Source organism: Mobula birostris, chromosome 9 (genome assembly GCF_030028105.1).
Source record: "Mobula birostris isolate sMobBir1 chromosome 9, sMobBir1.hap1, whole genome shotgun sequence".
NCBI classification, from domain to species: Eukaryota; Metazoa; Chordata; class Chondrichthyes; order Myliobatiformes; family Myliobatidae; genus Mobula; species Mobula birostris.
This window is the reverse complement of record NC_092378.1, coordinates 133,380,490-133,402,174: the sequence shown is the minus strand read 5'-3', so window position 1 is coordinate 133,402,174 and position 21,685 is coordinate 133,380,490. Positions and strand designations below refer to the sequence as shown.

At 38.8% G+C, this 21,685-nt stretch overlaps 3 protein-coding genes across 9 annotated transcripts in view; 2 read left to right on the top strand and 1 right to left on the bottom strand.

Moving 5' to 3' along the window:
- dnah3 (dynein axonemal heavy chain 3) overlaps positions 1 to 1,898 on the top strand; it is a 147,224-nt gene extending 145,326 nt beyond the window's left edge. For all 3 annotated transcript variants that reach the window (XM_072268862.1, XM_072268863.1, XM_072268861.1), the window contains one exon: positions 1,263 to 1,898. In XM_072268862.1, the coding sequence (XP_072124963.1) occupies positions 1,263 to 1,616 (354 nt within the window). In that variant the 3' untranslated portion in view covers positions 1,617 to 1,898. The remainder of the gene's footprint in view (positions 1 to 1,262) is intronic.
- lyrm1 (LYR motif containing 1) lies at positions 1,718 to 20,169 on the bottom strand. Of its 2 annotated transcripts, XR_011887281.1 has the most exons (7): positions 19,934 to 20,169; positions 9,536 to 9,694; positions 7,916 to 7,976; positions 7,791 to 7,822; positions 6,030 to 6,170; positions 2,508 to 2,603; positions 1,718 to 1,907 (listed from the first exon to the last, which is right to left on the bottom strand). XR_011887281.1 is itself a non-coding variant. In XM_072268868.1 (5 exons), the coding sequence occupies exons 2-5, from the start codon at positions 9,692 to 9,694 to the stop codon at positions 6,057 to 6,059; spliced, it is 366 nt and encodes a 121-aa protein (XP_072124969.1). In that variant the 5' UTR covers positions 19,934 to 20,169; the 3' UTR covers positions 5,839 to 6,056. The 2 variants fall into 2 exon arrangements, 1 of the variants encoding a protein (XP_072124969.1); XM_072268868.1 differs by lacking the exons at positions 1,718 to 1,907; positions 2,508 to 2,603 and having other exon boundaries at positions 5,839 to 6,170.
- The window catches only part of dcun1d3 (defective in cullin neddylation 1 domain containing 3), a 38,673-nt gene continuing 36,620 nt past the window's right edge, over positions 19,633 to 21,685 (top strand). For 2 of the 4 annotated variants that reach the window (XM_072268867.1, XM_072268866.1), the window contains exon 1: positions 19,633 to 20,370. The gene's annotated coding sequence lies outside the window, so the exon portion shown is untranslated. Of the gene's footprint in view, positions 20,664 to 21,685 lie in introns of all 4 variants that reach the window. The other 2 variants (XM_072268864.1, XM_072268865.1) reach the window with 1 other exon arrangement.

The following is a 21,685-nucleotide window of genomic DNA, read 5'->3' as shown; positions in this document are numbered from 1 at the left end:
AATTCCAGGATCCAGCTGCACAAGGCAGGGTCAAGGCCAAGGTCTCTGAGCTTCTTGTTGAGCCTGGATGGAATTATGGTGTTGAATGCTGAACTGTAGTCTAAGACAGCATTCTCACATAAGCATCCTTCTTCTCCAGATGTGTAAGGACTGTGTAGAGCTGTGGCTATTGCATTATTTGTCGATTAGTTGTGTGAGTAGGCAAATTGTGTAGGGGGTCTAGTTTGGGTGGTAGCAAGCTGCAGATGTTGTCCTTGACCAGCCTCTCAAAGCACTTGCTTATTATTGAGGTGAGTGTGACAAGACACTAGTCATTCAGGCATGTTACCTTGGTCTTTTTTGGTCCAGGAACAATGGTGGATAATTTGAAGCAGGAGGTAGAGTGTACCTATCAGAACCCCTGTCCCCATTCTCCTTACAGCTTTATAAGCTTTTAACTCAACTTCTGACAAAGGATCTCCAACTGGAGACATTAACTCTACGCCTCTGTCCACACATTAGCCTGACTACCCGAGTATTTTAGTGTTTTCTACTTGTAACAGTGCCACAATTCTGAATGAAAATATTTATTGCTGTTATCTTTAAAAACCTGTTCTCTACAACTGGCCACCAACCAAGTGGGACACCGTGGTAGCCTAGCAGTTAGCATGATGCTATTTACAGCTCCGGGTGTCGGAGTTCAGTTCCAGCCTTCTTTGTCAGCAAGTTGTACATTCCTTCGTGTGTGCGTGTGTGTTTCATCCAGCTGCTCCTGGAGAATGTATGTAGGCATAAAAATGGATCCTTGATGAGGCTAGGGTTAAATTGGTAGGTTGCTGGGTAGCACAGTAATTTTTTTTAATACTCTCTATCTCTAAATAAATAACATTTTTTCAAGGACACTTTTGTCAGATTAAATTCCCTACTGAAAATAGGAGAAAATGTTCACAAATTCATGGTCCCATTCTGGGATCCACAAGAAGGATAAATGCTGGTGAATAACCGTCAGCAAGTTTGGCATTTGTGTGAACACCTGCAGAGACTCATGAGGAAATACCTCGATACATTGGATAAGGGTCAAATTTGCCCATTTCAGTCAGTTATTACTGCACTATTGGAAAGTGAGAAGTATCTGTATTACTTGGTTTATATTTAATATTGATTTAACCTAAACATAGTTAAGAATTTTATTTAAAACAATGTAATATTCTCATTTTTATGCAAGTATTTTCTTAGAATCTAGACAAAACATTTAACCAAATGTTGTTTGCTACGTTCTCTAGGTAATGAAAGAAGAAACTAATCTGGACCGAAAACCAAATGATGGAGCATATATTAAGGGATTATTTTTGGAAGGTGCTCGCTGGGATAGGGAAAAGATGGTTATTGGAGAGTCACTTCCCAAAATTTTGTTCGATATTATGCCTATTATCTGGCTTAAGCCAGGAATCAGTGCTACATTTCTGCATGAAAATATCTATTACTGTCCTGTTTATAAAACCAGTGCTCGCAGAGGTACATTATCGACAACAGGCCATTCAACAAATTATGTTCTTTCAATAGAACTTTCCTCAGATCGACCAGAACGGCACTGGATAAATCGTGGTGTGGCAGCACTTTGTCAATTGGATGATTAAATGTGTCAACTCTTAAATCTCCAAAAATATGACTGATAATATCTACTTTTAAAGCCACAAATAATTACATATCAAAAACACTTGTGCACACACCATTTATGAAGCTGAGTCTGTCAATAATAAACATTTAATATTTTGTGAACAAAACAATAAAAAGGAATAACTCAAAACACACCAGCTGTTGCTAATTTTAACATATTTTGCTCAAACTGGACATACGATTTCTTCACAAAATAGACACACATCTTGCAGGTGATGACTAATCAATTATTTTCCATTGTCTGGCCTCTTCTGCAAAGGAAATGAGTATTTTAATGCATACACAGTAAATTATGTTAGGAAGATGAATGTTTTCAATTTGTGGCTATCTGTAAATTAAGAATTATTTCAGCATCTATCACTAACATAAATCAGTATTTGTGTCCCTGATCCTTCTGCAATACTACCTCCCCACCCCCATTCAACAAGCTCAGAAGAGTGATTATATTACTCTAAGTTCAGACTCAAAGAATTTGTTTAGAATAGGGAACATATAGATTTAAAGGTATATGTAGCCAGGCTGGAAGGCAATAATAACATGTACCAGCCTTTTTATCTATCCCACCCATATTTTTACTTAAGCAGGACAATTTTCAAAGTTGAAATTTTGCCAGTCACATTAATTTACTCACTCTAGTTGACACCTAGAAAGGACATCAGTTTGGCCACAAAAGATATACTAATCATAGAAATGCAGCAAGACATATCATATTGTACTGTTCAGCAGGAGGGTAGTGACAGTGCAGATGTATTTTTGATCAGTCAACAGCAAATCAGAAATATATTACAAAGATGAAAGGTACCGCCGATGAGCTGCAATACACCTGTTACAATGTCACAATGCTACGTTACCTGTATGCATCGATGAAGGTGACAAAGATCTCTGGAACCACTCTTAATCCATAAAATACTCATGGCATTTGTCTTTGATCAATGATAGGTTAGGTTCTGAAATCAAAATATTATTCAGAAACTGGTGATTGAAAATTTATTAGTTCATTTAGTTCAGTGGTTATTAAAGTGGGTGGTATCATCCCCCGGGGGTTTTGGGAGTCTCTAAGGGAGCAATAAAGATAAAGGGGGTGGTGGGGGGGTCGCTTCGCAACACGGTGGGCGACTGAGGGAATACAGACTTAATTTAAGAAATGAATTGCTTATAAGCATTTTATCCTCAGTGCCTCAATTAATTACAATGATCACATAATTACCTCCTCCCTTGCTAACCTACTGTTCTCTTAAAACTTTGCTCAAAGTGTGTTATAGTTGTTGAAAAGCCATGTGACATTTCTGTATTTGGCATACAAGAAACCTGGACTGAAGAAATCTTTTGTTTCCAGGTCCAGCCCACGTATTATTGCTGTTCACTACTATAGTAGTGTTAGCTAGTATAATTCCCATATTCTAATCATGCAGTGATGCAATTCCTGTGAATTAGAGTATGGCTTTCAATGGGGTAAATTTAAAAATTTGCCCTTCAGATGGTCTTGACCGTATTTCTCTAGCCCAAGGCCCAACCGAGATCTTGTTGTACCTTCAGGCAGAGTCAGATTTTACCTGACCTATGATTAAATCAAAACTTGCCCCTCTTTTGATTGCAGTGCTTGAGGTTGGACTTAAACAACAGGCAACTGAGCGTGGTCATTAATATATTATGAAAATGATAGCAGCAGACAGAATGAAAAAATGTGGAGTTTGGTGTGGAGTATCTGAAATACGGATTTATACCAGCACCAAGCCACCAACAGCAGCCAATGTGTCTGTTGTGTGAAAAAGTAACCATCCCCCTAAATGAGGAAATGAAACCATCCACACTCTTTGAACATTTGAAGAAAATACACTCTAATAAAGCAAACAAGAACGTGGCATACTTTCAGTCACTTAGTGAAAACTTCCAGACACAAAAACAACTTCAAAACATGTTTGCCAGCATTTCACAACAAAAGATTGATGGCTTGCATGTTTCATTTAACATTTTATTGTTATATCTGGAAAACCCATACAATCGGAGAAGAACTGATTCTGTCAGCAGTAAGGGAGGTCCTGAGTACGGATTTGCACAAATCATCAGACCAACTACTTAATGCGTTTCTGCTCAGTGAGAACTCGGAATAAATGATATGTCTGAGAATGTGGAAGACACATTGTGCAACATAATTAGGATAACAATTTGTTCTGCAATTGAAGGAGTTAACTTTGCCAGGCAATGAATCTTTGCTTCTTGGTTATGTTCTTTTAATAAAAGATAAAAACATGGTTCAAGAATTGTTATTTGCAAGGGAACTAGAAACAAATATGAAGGGGGGAGTCAATATTTCGGGGTTTTCAGCAATTTTTCAAAAAGAAGGACATTCCATTCAGCAACATTCTTGCTTGTGCAAAAGATGGTGCACATTCAATGACATGCCACCATGGAGTTATTACCTTCTTGAAAAAGGCTGTATTAGTTACCAGTGACTTTGTAATCTACAGACAACATCTTATTGCAAAAAAAAACCCTAAGTAATCAACTGCACAAATCATTATATACTGTTATCACAGCAGTCAATAAAATCAAGTCCCATGCTCTCAATTCCCAACTATTTCATGAGCTTTGAATTGAGAATGATGAACAGTTGAATGTTTGCTGTTGTACACAGAAGTCTCTTAAACACTTGAAACACTTTTATGCACTTTTTGAAATTGTGATAAAATTCTCTGAAGACTTGAATGCTTCATTTAGTCATCAACTCAAGAATATTAGGAATGACATCGCTTATTTGTCAGAATTATTCATAAATGTCAGACAGATTTCAGGATCTTTCTCAAACCAAATTCCAGATTAGGTAATAAATTTGTTCCTGAACACTTGTAATGAAGAATTAACAGGTGGGATGGTGGAAGAACTGATCTCATTCCAAAGTGACTTAACTCAGGCCAAGATCAAGACCTTAGATTGCTAAAAAAAAATCTGAATGCCATCCTGCCCTGTGGGAAAAGGTCAAGTTCTTTATTGCCTTTCAACATTATATGTAATGGAGCACAGTTTCAGTGCAGTCGCCCAACTTCTTTCAAAGTAATGAAACATACTGCAAATTACTGAACGTGGGGATCTGAGATTCCTGAATGACATTCGCCCTGATGTTGAAAAGCTAATATTACTGCACCAAGCCCATCCATATCATTGAAAGGTGACAAAGCAATGAAGTAAATAGTTCAACGACTAACACACACTCTAAAATTGTTTTTACTGCGATCAAATAAATTTATTTCCAGCCTTAAATAGATTTGAATAATTTTTGCAATTATTTTTCACTGCTTTGAATTTGCAGTTCCCATTTTCTTTCACTGTGCATCGTAAATCAAAATTATTTATTTTTATATAATGGCCGGAAAGGGAGAGGGAGCCACTGAGGATGTGGTCTGGGAACAAAGGGGTAGCAACCCAAAAAGTTTTGGGAACCACTGATTTAGTTCAATATCAAAATGCAAAATTCTATACTTTACAAAGAAATTTATTGCAAGTAGTCATAAAACAACCAAGTTCAGCAAATCTTACTGAATTGCACCAAAGGCAAAAAATATAATGTCAGAGATTTCAGGATCTCCTCTCAAACCAAACAATCATTCGAATTTTCTGCAGCATTACAACTTACAATACTTCGTCTGACCTTTTTCATAACCATCCACCTTCCACATCCCATGATCTATACCGTGTAAAAGCAGGGCAGAAGTGTGTGGGAACACACTCTAATTCCTTGTCCAAGGAATTATGATAATTTCAGCTTAAGCACATATGGCCATTGTTAGATTGTAGATGAATCAGTCATGGAACTCTCAACCAAAGGAATTGTGGGAGCAGCATGGGACTCATTAAGATGGAAGTTCAGCATCACTCTTTCAATTATGATTTGAGGAAATAAATGCTCACATCTCAAAAATACTTAAGGACCCAAAGGAAGAAACAAACTCTACATTGTAGACAAATGAGATTGTAATGTTGGAATCTGGAGCAACAATTTGCAGAGGAGCTCAACCCTCTAAGTTCCTCCAGGAAATCCTACATTATGATGTTGTCTGCGCTTTAAAGTTTTATTTCCCCAAGCAATCTGGCATATTTATGAAGTTGATCTATGTGTGAAGCGTAACACAGATTTTCTCACTCCGTTTATCAGAATAACCTCAAATGAAGATTTAAAGTCCATAATGAAGCACAAGAGAATGTTCTATTTTTCAAGATGTATTGAGAACATTGGTCAATATACCAAATGACAAAGTTAAAAAGATTCTGCTCTGAGGTAATTGCACAGGCTACTTGCTAATTCAAATAGATTGCTACAGCCTATGGATTTACACAATAAAATTAAAATATATATAATGAAGTAATAAACCATTTACATGATATAAAATGTTGACTTTTTACTGTTACATCTCATCATGCGACTGCAGATACACTGGTTTGGCAAGTTTCCTCAGCCTCTCTTGCGTTCTAAACTTGCGTCCTTTTTTATCAGCAAGTCCCATTGGGGGTAAATGTATCTGTAAATAAATGTTACTAGGTTAAATCCAAATCTAGATGAGACTACACTTAGTGATTTCAATTCATAAATAATACCTTTACAGGTTTTCGGTACCCTCTTCAAAATGTCATTTTGACTGACACACTGTATGCAAGAACAAAAATTTTGAAATTGAAGGGCAAATTCAGTGCTCTTCCATAGAATCTCAATCAGTTGAGAACTGATATCAATATTAAAGCCCAATCTCAGGTATGTAGAGTATAGTTTGGTTTTAATGTTTTCTCAATTCCTAATATTAAAAATATAAAATTGGTGAATGAAAGTGCACCCAACTGCAATTTTTTTCTAAATATATTTTTAAATTTTCACATTACACTCTGATTAGCCTAAACAGAAAGAGTTGGCTGCAGAATTCTTGACCCAAATTCCTACAACGTGAGGAGTCCCTTTGTATGAAAAATAGAAAATGTAAAGTCACTCGCAATTACTACAACCTTAAAAGTCTCTTGGGGGGTTAATGGCAATATTCTTTTCCCTCTATAATGGCAGTTTGCAGAAACAGGTATATGTGATTTCTTTTAATGTGGGGCCGCTATTGCACACCAGCTACCACGTAGTCCTGACAGAGCATGGCCTTTAATTCAATGGCAAGGTTGTCTAAGACCATGGAGAATCAGGTGTATTGACTGATGAGTCATTTAGATATGGATAAATGTAAACAGACATCTGGGCACACTAACTGCACGAACACATTGTCAAAGAGCATATTAATGCCCAAAGTCTTTGCTGGACTCGAAACTCTCCTAATCCTCCCTCTTCGATCACCCTCCCTTCCTGTCCTCTCATCTTCTTAATCTCCTTAAATAAACCTTAAGGATGACTGACATAGGAATTACTCACATTTCATTCTCACTGGGAATGCTGCTATCTCCATAAACAAATCATTGCCAGCCAAGTAACCAACGTTTGGAGTTCTAGCCTTAGTTGCACATACGTTGCAGCTTAAAGTCTAGACTCCTAAAAATCTCCAAAAGCAACATTGCTTGGAGAGTCATTTCATAAATGCTTGACTCAAATCTCACCAGGCGTGCAAGATGAATCATATCAAGAATTTCTAGTCATGAAAGATTACTAGAAATAGTTTCATTACCTGTCAAGTCAATGCAAGATCAATTGCAGTATTGAAAATAAGTTTCCAGACCCATTTTACACTATGTAACATGATCAAAATTTCAGCAATATGAAATATTCTTTAAATTATTTTAAATCAAATGTTTGAGTGGATTACATATTGATTTAAAAATCATTTCAATTTACACAGCAACTTTAAGGCAGCAAATAATACCTCACAGTAGTATTGTTAAACAAATACCAAGAATTACATAACACGTGACCAAAAGAAAACACAGAAAATACGGCACAGCGATTCAAAATGGGAATTCCAGAAACTGGAGCCTTGACAAGTGAAGGCACAGCTTCCAAGATGGTCATGCAATTAAATTTGGGTACGTAGCTAGAGTCAATGGAGCAGATATTTATGAAAGGCTAAAACCCCAACTCAGCATATTTACTTCAACACATTGCTTTATTTAACAAATCTGTTTCAGGATATAGGTATAATGTAAATATGATAACTTACTGGGCGTGGATAAGGAATTCTATAATGTAGTCCTGTGAAAGGAATCAAAGATCAATGTTAGATGGCACATTACCCTAAGAATTGACTATTCAAATATTAAATAACGTTTATATTATTTTCCTTACCCATCTCTATCCTTGTGTGGCATTCCATTATGCAGTTTTTAATTGCTTCTGCATCTGTTAACTGCAAAAGCATTTTATTAATAGGTAATGAGAAATGATAAAGAATTTATGCTTTCATAAATCTACACATTTTAAACCTTAATGATAAGTTCAGTTTTGGATTAGGAAAATTTTTGACCATAACTTGCATTGAAGACACTTTGAATTATCTTTGATTTGTAAGTAATTTGGTTTACAAATTACAAGTCCTTATGCAAAAGATCAAAACTGGATACTTAGTTACTAGTGAATCTGTGTCCACATTCAAGACATTACATCAAAAAATTAAAAGTAATCTAATACTATCTTAAATAGAAACACCCCAAAGGTGGGGTGGATTATTTTCAACTTTCTTCTAAACAGCTCTGCAACTTCTTATGTGTTGTTTACGATCTTAAAGGCTAACTTTGTAAACTTGGTTTGTTGCTCATTTCCAAATGCTCAGTGCATATTCTTCAAAGATTATGCTCCAGTGGGACCCCATGCAATGCTTTTCTATATTACAGCTGTTACATGAATGCAAATTGTCAATCAAAAGAAAATATTAAAAACAGTTGGACATTTCAAATCTTTATCATCATCACTAACATTTTCCCAGGAAGTGACATTATAGCTTATATTAGACAGGCTATCATCTTACTCCTGCTAAACTTATTGAATTGGGGCAGTCCATAAATGTCGCTACGTTTCAGGCACCAACATAGCAGGCTCGCGGACTCACTAACCCCAAGCACATGCCCCTTTGTTTGGGAATGTGGGAGGAAACTGGAGCACACAGAGGAACCACACACGGTCATGGGGAGAACATACAAACTCCTTACACACAGCAGTAGGAATTGAACCTCAGTTGGTGTTTGCTGGCTTTGTAACGGATTGCTTTAACTGCTGTACTGCAGTGCCACTCTATCTAAGGGGAATAAGAAGACTGTGGTCAGTGTCTCTACAACTTTTCCTCTCACTTTTCTTAATTGAGAATACACCTCATTCATACTTGTTGAGCTTTGACCTTTGGTGACTAATATTTAGTAATTATTTTTATCCTTTCCAAGATGATTATTTCACTTCTACATTGACAACATGTGAAGACATATGCAATCTACTTAATTAGTATCTCAGTTTTGGTCAGATAAGGCTCCAAGGTAAAACTTTAAAATGTCTCACTGACAAGTTACTAAGTAATTTTTGACAACAGTTGCCATATCGATTTAGTATTCAACCTTAACTTGCTGCATTTTACAAGTAACACTCAGGATAAACACAATATTCTTGAGCCACAGTTTAGGAACCATTTTAAAATTCAGTATTTAAAACATGATTTACCTTGACCCAGATTAACAGATTACAGACAAAAGTCACACTTTATGCTAATGATTAATTAAGTGATTGCTTTTGGTGTCTGTGGCTAAATAAAGATTTTCAAACATTAGGAGTAGAATACAATTGATTAATATTTTTCCTCTCATCCACTCCCTACCATCAAAAATGCACTAACAGCAATGCACCCTATTCAAATACACCTAAGTAGCATACATTCCCCCTAAAATAATTAAATATGTATCAAATTAAACCATTGTAACTTACATTTCTATTTTTTCTAAATAACGTTTTGGCCTCGGTAATGATGTATTGTTTTTCTTTCAGAGTGTCATCTGATAAACCTGATAGCGCCTGCCATGTTCTTGCTATTCTGAAGATTCTTCGATAAAGACTAAGCACTTCATTTCTGGTTGCTGCTGTCATCTGTTCAAATGAAAAAATCTATAATCATTATTTAGAAGATTACGCTGCTGCATTACCTGAAGTAGAACAAGGAATTGCGCAGTAATTGTTGACAGGTAGGATATGCATGCTTTGAGATCATGCAGCAATGGTCCTTGGATCATTCTTGAAGAATGGTGTCAAAGTAAGGCCGGCTAATTAAAATATGTAAAATTCTGATAGAACTTGCTTGTCAGCTACTGGATAAGTAGTCTAAATCTAATGAATAGTTTCAGAAGAAAGTAGGTCAGTTAGGTCAAGATGGAGAAATTTCATTTATACAAAGGTTTATAAATCTTTGGAATTTTCTAAACCAGAGGTATAGATGCTCAGTTGCTAAGAATATAAAAGCTGGGAACTACAGATATTAGACTTATGGAATGATGAAATATGAGAGTTGCAGAAGAAAAAGTTAAGATCACATACAGTTTGAATAGTGGGTACATCTGAAGGATTGCTATTACTTTATTAACATACAGCATAAAAACTAGCAGAGAGCAGATGTACCAAATGACCTGCTTGTAGGCAAATCAATTACAATACAAACAACATTCCAAGAGAATTAAACAAGTATTTCTTACTTTCTGCACATGGCTTTGGGGAGGCAGTAACATTTTTAAGTAGTTAATATACATATGAAATAATTTCCAAATGCCGCTACATGCAAGAGAATTTAAAAGACAAAATTCAAATTAAAAAAAAATATTCTTAATAAGTTACCTCATTAAAAGAATATGTACAGCCATTTGATAATTTACTAAAGGGAAGCACTCCTGGAAACTATTTTGTTAAGTGAAATTTTAGAACTTGAAAAGGCAAGGCATAATATATTTTGGTAATGTATTTCAAGAGTCTTTGATCTACAAAGACTATATTTTCATATGCCAGGAGAGCTGGCATTATTACCGAAATACCCATAATTTATTTGCACAATCCTTTAATTTATGAAGCTCAGCACAATGAATAATTTTCATCAGTAATGGAATGTGCACATTGCTCTTCTACAGGATTTATAGCTTCCCAATCTCCAACTCTATTTGTAGCCTATGATTTCTAGAAATATGTTGGTAACACCCATGTCACATTTCACCGCACAGAAGCACAACTACACCTGTACTACTAACTCCCAAAATTGCTTCTGTTAAAATGTAAGCTCTCTTGCCATTGATTCTATTGCTTCCATGGCTTTGATTATCCAAAGTTTTTCTGCTTCAGGTTATCAACCACTATAATCTCCAATTTCAACTTGGCTTACAAAATACTGCTCATCCATTATTTCCATCCTTACAGATAATCATCCCAAGCAACCAACACTACCTCCAAAACTCTATGACACACCATCGCAATGATGAAAACCAGTCATTTTGATTCTCCTTCACTTCTTCCTAACATGCCTTAATGACTACTGCCTGATAGCTCCGACATCCACCATCCTGAAGTGCTTTGAGGGGCTGGTCACTGCACACAAACTCTAGCCTCCCAGACAAACTCAACCCACTGCAAATCACCTACCACCTCCCTGGCCCTACCAATATCCCTGGAACATCTGGATAGCAAAGGCATCTATGTCAGACTACTGTTTATTGACTACAGCTGCCTTCAAGACCACAATTCCAAGCAAACTCATCTTCAAACTCAGAAACTCAGGGCTCAAAATCTCTCTTTGCAATTGAATCTTTGATGTCCAAACTAACAAACCACAATCATTAAGGATAGTCAGCAATGCCTCCACTATGATTATTCTCAACAGCGCTGCCCCACAAGGCTGTGTCCTAAGCCCCTTACTTTACACACTAAACACTCGAAACTGTGTGGCCAGAGTCTGCTCTAATTCCATCTGTAAGTGTACAGATGGCACCAGTTTGGTGAGTCATATCTCAAACAGTGAGTTGGATGACAGCAGGGGAAAAGAGAGTGTAGTGACATAGTGACATGTGAACAACGCTTCCCACAATGGCAGCAAAATAAGAGAGCCGATCATTAATTTCAGGAAGGGGCTAGTACACATGATCCTATGGTGCTGAGGTCAAGTGAGTTGACAGCTTCAAGCTCCAAAGTGTGAACAGCACCAATAGCCTGCCCATTTAGCCCCATGGCCAAGAAAGCTCACCAACACATCCACTTCCACAGGAGACCAAAGAAATCTGGCATGTCCTTGCCGAATCTCAACAATTAAGATAAAATGCTAATGAGTCTGGTGAGCAATTTAACTTTTATCCAACTAGACTGAATTATTGAATTGAATTGACTTGACTTTTTTTCTTACATCCGTAACATATATGAGTAAAAATCTTTACATTACGTCTCCGTCTAAATGTGCAATGTGCAATCATGGTAATTTATAATAATTTATAATAAATAGAATAGTCAATGTAACATAGAAATACAGTCTGATCAACATGAGTTAATCAGTGTGATGACCTGGTGGAAGAAGCTGTCCTGGAGCCTGTTGGTCCTGGCTTTTATGCTGCAGTACCGTTTCCTAGATGGTAGCAGCTGGAATAGATTGTGGCTGGGGTGACTCGGGTCCCCAGTGATCCTTCAGGCCCTTTTCTCACACTTGTCTTTGTAAATGTCCTGAATCATGGGAAGTTCACAACTACAGATGTGCTGAGCTGTCCGCACCACTCTCTGCAGAGTCCTGCAATTAAGAGAGGTACAGTTTCCACACCAGGCAGTAAGGCAGCCAGTCAGGATGCTCTCAATTGTGCCCCTGTAGAAAATTCTTAGGATTTGGGGGCCCATATCAAACTTCCTCAACCATCTGAGGTGAAAGAGGTGCTGTTGGGCCCTTTTCACCAAATAGTTGGTGTGTACAGACCATGTGAGGTCCTCAGTGATTTGGATGCCGAGGAACTTGAAGCTGTTTACCCTCTCAACCCCAGATCCATTGATGTCAATAGGGATTAGCCTGTCTCCATTCCTCCTGTAATCCACAACCAGCTCCTTTGTTTTTCTGCGACATTGAGGGAGAGGCTGATTTCTTGACACCACTATGTCAGAGAGATGACTTCTTCCCTGCAGGCCACCTCATTATTGTTTGAGATAAGGCCAATCAATGTAGTGTCATCGGCAAATTTAATTAGCAGATTAGAGCTGTGGGTTGCGACACAGTCATGGGTATACAGGGAGTAAAGGAGGAGCTTGGTACACAGCCCCGAGGGGCTCCTGTATTGACAGTCAGAGGAGTGGAGGTGAGGCAGCCCACTCTTGCCACCTGCCATCTGACAGGAAGTCCAGGAACCAGCTGCACAAGGCATGGTCAAGGATGGGGTCTCTGAGCTTCCTGTCGAGCCTAGATGGAATTATGGAACTGTAGTCCAAGAACAGCATTCTCACATAAGCATCCTTCTTCTCCAGATGTGTAAGGACTGTGTAGAGCTGTGGCTATTGCGTCATCTGTTGATCAGTTGTGTCAGTAGGCGAATTGTAGGAGGTCTAGTTTGGGTGGTAGCAAGCTGCAGATGTAATCCTTGACCAGCCTCTCAAAGCATTTGCTTATTATTGAGGTGAGTGTGACAGGACACACTCAGGCATGTTACCTTGGTCTTTTCTGGTACAGGGACAACGGTGGATACTTCGAAGCAGGAGGGCACTCTACACTGGTAATTAAGACTCAGACCCTGTTCCAAAAAAATTGTTGGATTCTGCCACGATACTCCAGTATTTCCACATCCTAGCAAATTTTCCTGGTGCTCACAGAAACTCCAAAGTAAATGAAATCACTCCTCTTAACCATCTAGCAATCATATAGATGACTCCATTGAACAATGTTATGACAAATCTGTAATGCAATTAATTAGATATTTATATCTTCTTGTATACAATTTCATTTAATATATGAATGCATTCATATATTAAATAAAATTGTATACAAAAAGATGTAAATATCTAATTTGATTAAGTGCTAATCATGTAAATATAATTGCTAATTACTTGCTGCAAATATCATGTTCACCCACATCTCTCTGCAGCCTGGCGTTCTGCAACCTCTCACTATTTAGATTATATGATTTTATTTTTCCTGCCATAGTAGGCAATTTTACATTATACTTCACTTGCCTGACCTTTGCCCAATTAACCTCTCTGCATTCTTCTGTAGCCTACATGTTGTATTGCCTCTTTACAATTCACAACCTGTTTGCTTCATCAGCAAATTTAGCAACTATACCATCGATTGTTGACAAAGTTCTTGTGGGCTTGACAAAATTGATACAAGAATTATGTTTCCCTGTCAACGATATCTAGAACAAAGCATTCTAGTTTAAAAATAAAGAATTGACCATTCAGAACAGAGTAATGACTCACAGGGTAATGAATCTTTGTAATCCCAACCCAAGAGAGCTGTGAAGACTCAGTTGCTGAGTCCATCAATATTGAGATTGATAGATTTTTGGATATCAAGTGAATGTAGAGGTATAGGATTAATGCAGAGATATTGAAGTAAAAGATCAGCTACGATCTTACTGAATGGAAAGAAAAAAAATCGGCAAAAGGCCAAATTGCCTACAACATGTACTTCTAAAGTTGTACAACCTTATAAAGTAAAACTTTTAAAAATAGAACATAAGGAGAAGCACTTATTTCAAAAATACATACAATAAGCACAGAAGCAAACATTACTGTTTTGCTTACATCTGAGGAATTATGCTGATCTGTTTATCATAGTGACTATTTGACAAGAACTATCAGGATATGGGATAATAGTTCTGATCAATTAAGAGTTATCAATTATTACAATCATTAAAATGATGTGTTTTCTCCTCATCCTTTTTATTATATTTCTGTGTTACCTAATTGGGAATGCTTTGTAGAAATGTAGGTCTCTCTATTACCAAGGCACTGAATCTTGAGATTTATTAGTCTGGTTCCAACTTCTTCCATTAACAAATCAGCCTCTAACACTTAAGAAACAATAAATAGAGATGAGTAAATAAAGGAACGTTTTAATAAGACCACAAGACAAAGGAGCAGAATCAGACTATTCGGCCCATTGAGTATGTTCAGCCATTCAATCATGACTGATTTATTATCCCTCCAAACCCCATTTGCCTGCCTTCTTCTCATAACCTTTGATGTTCATGAATCTCTCAACCTCCACTTTAAAGGCATCCAGTGACTTGGCCTCCACTGCCATCTGTGGCAATGAAATCTACAGATTCAACACTCTCTGGCTAAAGAAATTCCTCATCTCTGTTCTCAAGGGACACCCTTGTATTCAGAGGGTGTGCCCTCTGGTCTTAGACTCTCCCACTAAAGGAAACACCTTCTCCATATTCACTTTATCTACCTTGCACTGTTTGATAGGTTTCAATGAGACTTCTCGCATTCTTCTAAATTCCACAGAGTACAGGCCCAGAGCCATCAAATGTTCCGCACACACTAACCCTTTTATTCCCAGGATCATTCTCATGAAGCTCCTCTATACCCTCTCCAATACCAATACATCCTGTTTTTTTAAAAAAGGGGCCCAAAATTGCTCACAATTTTCCAAGTATGGTCTGACCAATGCCTTATAAAGCCTCAGCATTACATCATTGTTTATTTACTATAGTCCTGTTGAAATTAGTGATAACTTTGCATTTGCCTTCCTTACCTCCAACTTGACCTGCAAGTTATCCCTTAGGTCCCCTTGCACCTATGAAATTTGACCTTTGTTCCTTCTAGCAAAGTGCATGACCAAACACTTCTCAACACTATTTCACCTAATGCCACTTCTTTGTACATTCCCCCAATGTATCCAAGTCCTTCTGCAGATTCCTTGCTTCCTCAACATTTTCTGCCCCTCCATCTATCTTCATATCCTGTGCAAACATAGCCACAAAGCCATCAATTCCAACATCCAAACCATTGAAAGACAATGTGAAAAAAGTGGCACCAACACCAACTCCTGAGTAACAATACTCGCAATGCTTTTTATAAACAAAGGCCTTGAAGCAAAGTGAAGAGGGAAAGTGTTTTGGGAGAGAAATGTTTAAGGCAGTGATATAAAGAGGGATAAATGGAGAATACCACTTTTTGACTCTGTTGGTCCAATCCTGCAGCAGTGCAGAAATTAGTTGAAATTGTCAAACTAGAAGTTGCAAGATATCGGCAGAGGGGAGATAACCATTTTAAAAGTCATCTATCATTGGAAATGGGATAGCCAGTTTTGTGTGATGGGAGTAAAGAAATAGAACCTCTCAACCTCCACTTTAAAGAATAGAAAAGGGCTGATGAAATGGGCAACATTAGGCAGAAAAAGCTAGAAATTGTGTTTGAGAAAGGAACAGGAAAAAATACAGGTGGTGGGTAGACACATGCTGATTTAGCTTGCTAGGCAAAGGGAAAGAACAATAAATGAACCTTGCCTTAACGATTAATACACGCATCATGTTTTTACATTTTTTCTTGAAATATTTGAGCATGGATAGATATATCCAGGGTTTTATGGAATAAATCTGATGTATCTGATGCCTACCACATCATTCATTCTATCATTACTAACAAGAAAGAGAATCAACACTAGTTCAGCAAGTAATCCAGAAGTGCATCAGAGAATATCTCCAGGCATAACTAAAAACAAGCTTTCAACTGGGTGAACCTATGGCATAGGACAAGCTGCAAAAGCAACCCCAAGCAGATCCAAGCCATTTCCACAGCCAGTGGATCAAATCAGCTGTTCTGAAACAACCAGCTGTAAATGAAGGACAATGAAAGCTACTGCTTATGAGTTATACAACTGTTATTCTGCTGATCTGATTACTATTATTTGTCAATCATCCAATGATGCAGCAAAAGCAATGAACCAACTAAGTCATTAGATTTGGAGGAGCAGAATATAATTTATAATGGAAGAACAGGATTATATGTAATGTATATTGGAGAATAAGGCTTGCTAATTTCCAGAGCCTACAACCTTTAAGTCAGCAATATTACTCTTTGTGTGAAGATAGATACAAGATCACAAGAGGCTGCAGAGGGCTGCAGATTCAGCCAACTTAATCAAGGGCACACGCTTCCTCACCATCAAGACATCTTCAAAAGGTGATGCCTAAAGAAAGCAACACCCATCAAAGGCCCTCACCACTCAGGAATGCCCTTTTCTCATTAAACCATCAGCAAGGAAGGGAAGGGGGGGGTGGAGTGGGAAAAAGACCGACACACAGTGTTTAAGGAACATCATCTTCCCCTCTGCCATCAGATTTCAGAACAGTCCATTCCTCTTTTGCATTATTTATTTTAATTGTAACATAGTATTTTTTGTCTTGCACAATGTTGCTACTACTAAACAACAAATTTCAGACACGTCAGTTATAATAATCCTGATTCAACCCACACACCCTTGTGGTGCAAAGAAACCATAACACCTGGAGAACATCACACAGTCACAGGGACAACTTGCAGCCTCCACAAAGGCAGGACATGAAGGATCAAATCGTTTTGTCGGAACCACAGGCTGTGGCTGTTTGTTGTGCCTTCCTGTGAATCAACTTGAAACATTTTATAACGCCGAGAGAAAAGGCAAGTGAGCTGTGTCTTACCATGGCTGATGTGAGGAAAACTCTATGCAGGGTCAACCCACGGAAGGCTGCTGGACCAGACAATATTCCTGGCAGAATGCTCAGAGGTTGTGCAGACCAGCTGGCAGATGTTCTCACTGACATCTTCAACATCTTTCTGAGCAGCGCCGTCGTTCCAACGTGCTTTAAGGCCACCACCATCGTCCCCATGCCAAAGAAGTCGTCAGTGTCCTGCCTCAACGACTAACGTCCCGTTGCACTCACGTCATCATGAAGTGTTTCGAGAGGCTCGTCATGAGGCACATCAAGACCCTGCTGCCCCCCTCACTGGAGCCCCTGCAGTTCTCATACCGTCCCAACCGTTCAACAGATGATGCCATCGCCACCACCCTCCACCTGGCCCTCACCCACTTGGACAAAAAAGACAAGTATGTTCGAATGCTGTTCATAGATTTCAGTTCAGCATTGAACACAATCATTCCTCAGCACCTGATTAGAAAGCTGAGCCTGCTGGGCCTGAACACCTCCCTCTGCAACTGGATTCTAGACTTCCTGACTGGGAGACCTCAGTCAGTCCGGATCGGAAGCAGCATCTCCAACACCACCACACCGAGCACAGGGGCACCCCAGGGATGTGTGCTCAGTCCACTACTGTTCACTCTACCGACCCACGACTGTGCTGCAACACACAGCTCGAATTACATCATCAGGTTCACCGATAACACAACAAAAGAGATGGTTGTTGACTTCAGGAGAGCACGGAGCAACCACTCTCCGCTGAACATCGATGGCTCCTCTGTAGAGATCGTTAAGAGCACCAAATTTCTTAGTGTTCACCAGGCGGAGAATCTCCCTAGTCCCTCAACACGAGCTCCATAGCCAAGAAAGCCCAGCAGCATCTCTACTTTCTGCGAAGGCTGAGAAAAGTCCATCTTCCACCACCCCCCATCCTCACCACATTCTACAGAGGATGAATTGAGAGTATCCTGAGCAGCTGCATTACTGCCTGGTTCGTCTCGGATTGCAAGACCCTGCAGCGGATAGTGAGGTCAGCTGAAGGGATCATCAGGGTCTCTCTTCCCGTCATTACAGACATTTACACCACACGCTGCATCTGCAAAGCTAACAGCATTGTAAAGGACCCCACGCACCCCTCATACAAACTCTTCTCCCTCCTGCCATCTGGTACCGAAGCATTTGGGCTCTCACGACCAGACTGTGTAACAAGCTTCTTCCCCCAAGCCATTAGACTCCTCAATTCCCAGAGTCTAGTCTGATACCAGCCTACACACACACACAGTCAACTGAACACTCCACTCCCTTTGCAATTTTTGCTCATTTCTTTCTCAATTTCTGTTAAAACATTGTTTACATTTACATCATTATTATATTGTAATTTGTCCTTTACTGTGCCTATTGTCTTATTAATTATTGCACCGTCTTGCACTGTTTTGTGCACTTTATGTCATCCTGCGTAGGTCTGTAGTCTAATGTAGTTTTGTGCTGATTCATGTAGTCTGATGTAGTTTTGTGCCGTTTCAGGTAGTCTAGTGTAGTTTTGTGTTGTTCCATGTAACACCATGGTCCTGGAGGAACGTTGTTTCATTTTTACTGTGTACTATATCTGCAGTTATGGTTGAAATGACAATAAAAGTGACTTGAATGTAGACCACCGAGAAATATTTCAGTACATTAACATAAATTGTCATTAATACTAAAATAGGCTTTGTAGATGTAATCACAGCAAAAAAAACCTGCCTGTAAAATAAACCAAATTACTCCATACTGTACACATATGCTATTGAGTACATAAATCTGGATACTCTGAACTGTTGTAGACTTCAAACAGAAATTATACCCAGGAAGCACAGATTTAAGATATGGTTGTTAGGAGGAGGATCTACAATATTTATTGGAAGGTAGTGAGAATCTGGAAGTTAAGTTTCTGAACTGCAAAAAAGGCAGCATTTAAAAGTATCTGGATGAACACACATCCCATAAGCTACATGGTTATATAAAGAGGTTAAAGAGTGATTTAGATATAATCACTCCGATATTGAAGTGGCCTCCTTCAGCTCTGTATTCTACTGTTCTCTTTGTTTCACCCTTCCTCCACCGTTAACCTTCAAGTTCACAAGTTTTACGTTGAGGAAAACGTGCAAGCTCTCTGATACGGTGACTGAATACCCACTACTGCACTTTCGTCATATCCCCGAGTCCGAACTCAAATTTTATCGTCACATATGTACAGAAACACGCATTTTAAGCTGAGATTTGTATCCCGAGTCAACCGTACGAAGTCATTGGGCGTTATTACGCAACTTCCCCGCAGTAGCTTGTAAAGTTCCGCCTAATCAATACCAGGAAATAATTATTTCCAGTGACTCAGAGCAGAGACCTTCCCCTGTAATGAGCATTTATCAAAATGTTCCTGACCTTTAAGAATATGCCTCCAACAGAGGCGTACTTGGTTATTTTAACAAAGCCACCGAATCTTAGAATACACTGCCCGTTTATCTGCATTTCGAAGTAAAGGTGGAGTATCAAGTCCTTTTGAAAACAGACATTTGCGTTCCGCTGATTTCCTGGGACAGTGACCTCCCAAATAATGCTGCTTTGGTCTGTTTTATTTGCCTGGCGTATCAGAGGAGATGCTGGGGAGAGATATTCAGCATGAGGAACCACGTTTAACAAGCAAAGGATCCGGAACAACACCCACCTGCCCAGAGCGCCGCGCTCACACGCTGCTCCACCCAGGCGGAGTGTTGGTAGGGGGGGGGGGGGAGACGGCGCATGCGTTAATGCCCCCTAGCAACCGTTTAAACTCGAGCGCCGCTCCCGTGCGCACCCAACCCCCACACTCCACTTAGCGCCGAAAATGACAGCAGTCCCCGAATGAAAGGGTGGGGGTGACGACCGCGCACGGCGGCGATTACGAGATCGGGTACGCGCACGTCCCTGACGTCCCGCGTCGCTGAAAAACGAGGTTGTCTGTTTTCACTTTCCTTTCCCCAGGACCAGCGCCGCCTACGTCCTGCGTCACTGTTGATCTGACCACAAGGTTTGATGAGGTAATGCGCAGGCGAAAAGCTGGTGCCCGGCGCAGTAGGAAGTGATGAGGGGAAGTTTCTGTCTCCTTAAATTATCTGCGGAACGGTGGGTGTTTTCATCCATACATTTCTTGAAATTGTAGTTTCCCTATCTGTTAATGGCGGTTTGAGAGGCATGTCTCTAAAAGTATCGGGTTTATCACCATGATGTCGTAAGAAGGCCTACTGCTGGTTTTGCTCTCTCTGGGGCAACCAAAGTGGGCGAAGGGAAGCCCGTCGTTGTTCCAGTGACTACGTACAATCTCTGACTCTAACCCCGAGCACCGCTAAAACTCAGCAGCATCTGTGTTTTGTCCATTCTCCTGCTAAACGGAATGGCGACTTGATTGCGGTTATATTGTAAGTTTTTTTTTCGCTTTTTCAGATATAATTCTTGCCGAAATTAAATAGAGTGGTAACGATGACAGTTGTTAACAATTAATCCAAGTCTGTCGAAGTTAACTCTAAGAACAACCCAGCTGTTATACAATTTTGTTTAAGGTCTATCAGACAACTTTTCCCCCGAGTACTGGGTATTTAAATTTGGATTGTGTCCTATAGTAAGAACCTGAGTTAATGTTTTCCTAATGTCATGGGAATTGAAAAAGCGACAACCTGTGCCATTTCTTTCCTAAATAAAATTAACGTTCAAAGATACAGAACGATTTGGAACCGTGATCTTGCTATTTTTTGAAAAGTTCTAAATGGGAAGCCAGAAAGGAAAATGATTTATTAAGGAGATGGTTCTTATTTATTTTTGGTAGGTTAATTTATGATTGTGATCCATTGTAGATATAACCAGTCATCCTATATGAGATCACTTAATTCTAAAAAGCTGCTAATCGTGAAGTTGTGGGAAGAGAAACTCATTGAGTTGTTTGTTGAGAATATAATGTTATCTGGCTGCACCTGTTCTACTGCTGAGAGTTTTGTGCTTCTGGATTTATCAACTGCTCCCAATGATATATATGTTATAATTATAAAAATAAAATTATTGTTATGAAATTATTTTTAAAGTAAGCTAAAACTGAGGAGCTTGTGTTCATGCATTAATTCAATATTTGTAGAAATTGTAAGTGATTTCCTGCCATTTAAAAACAAAAATGAAATGGTTTTCATAATTTTACAATGCCCAGATCTTTTTGTGAGCATATTATTGAACAGATTGTGACACTCAGTTTGTGCTCAACAGTACCTTCAATGTAATAATAACCACATTTTCTGTTTTTGTGGTGTCATATGAGGGATAAATATTGGCTTAAATCTCTAGGACACTTTCCCCCTCTTTGATTTTCTTTAGAAGATAGTACATCTTGTTTTAAAACAATCACTACTGATAGTAAAGCAGGAATACTCTCAGAACTGCATTGAAATACCCAATT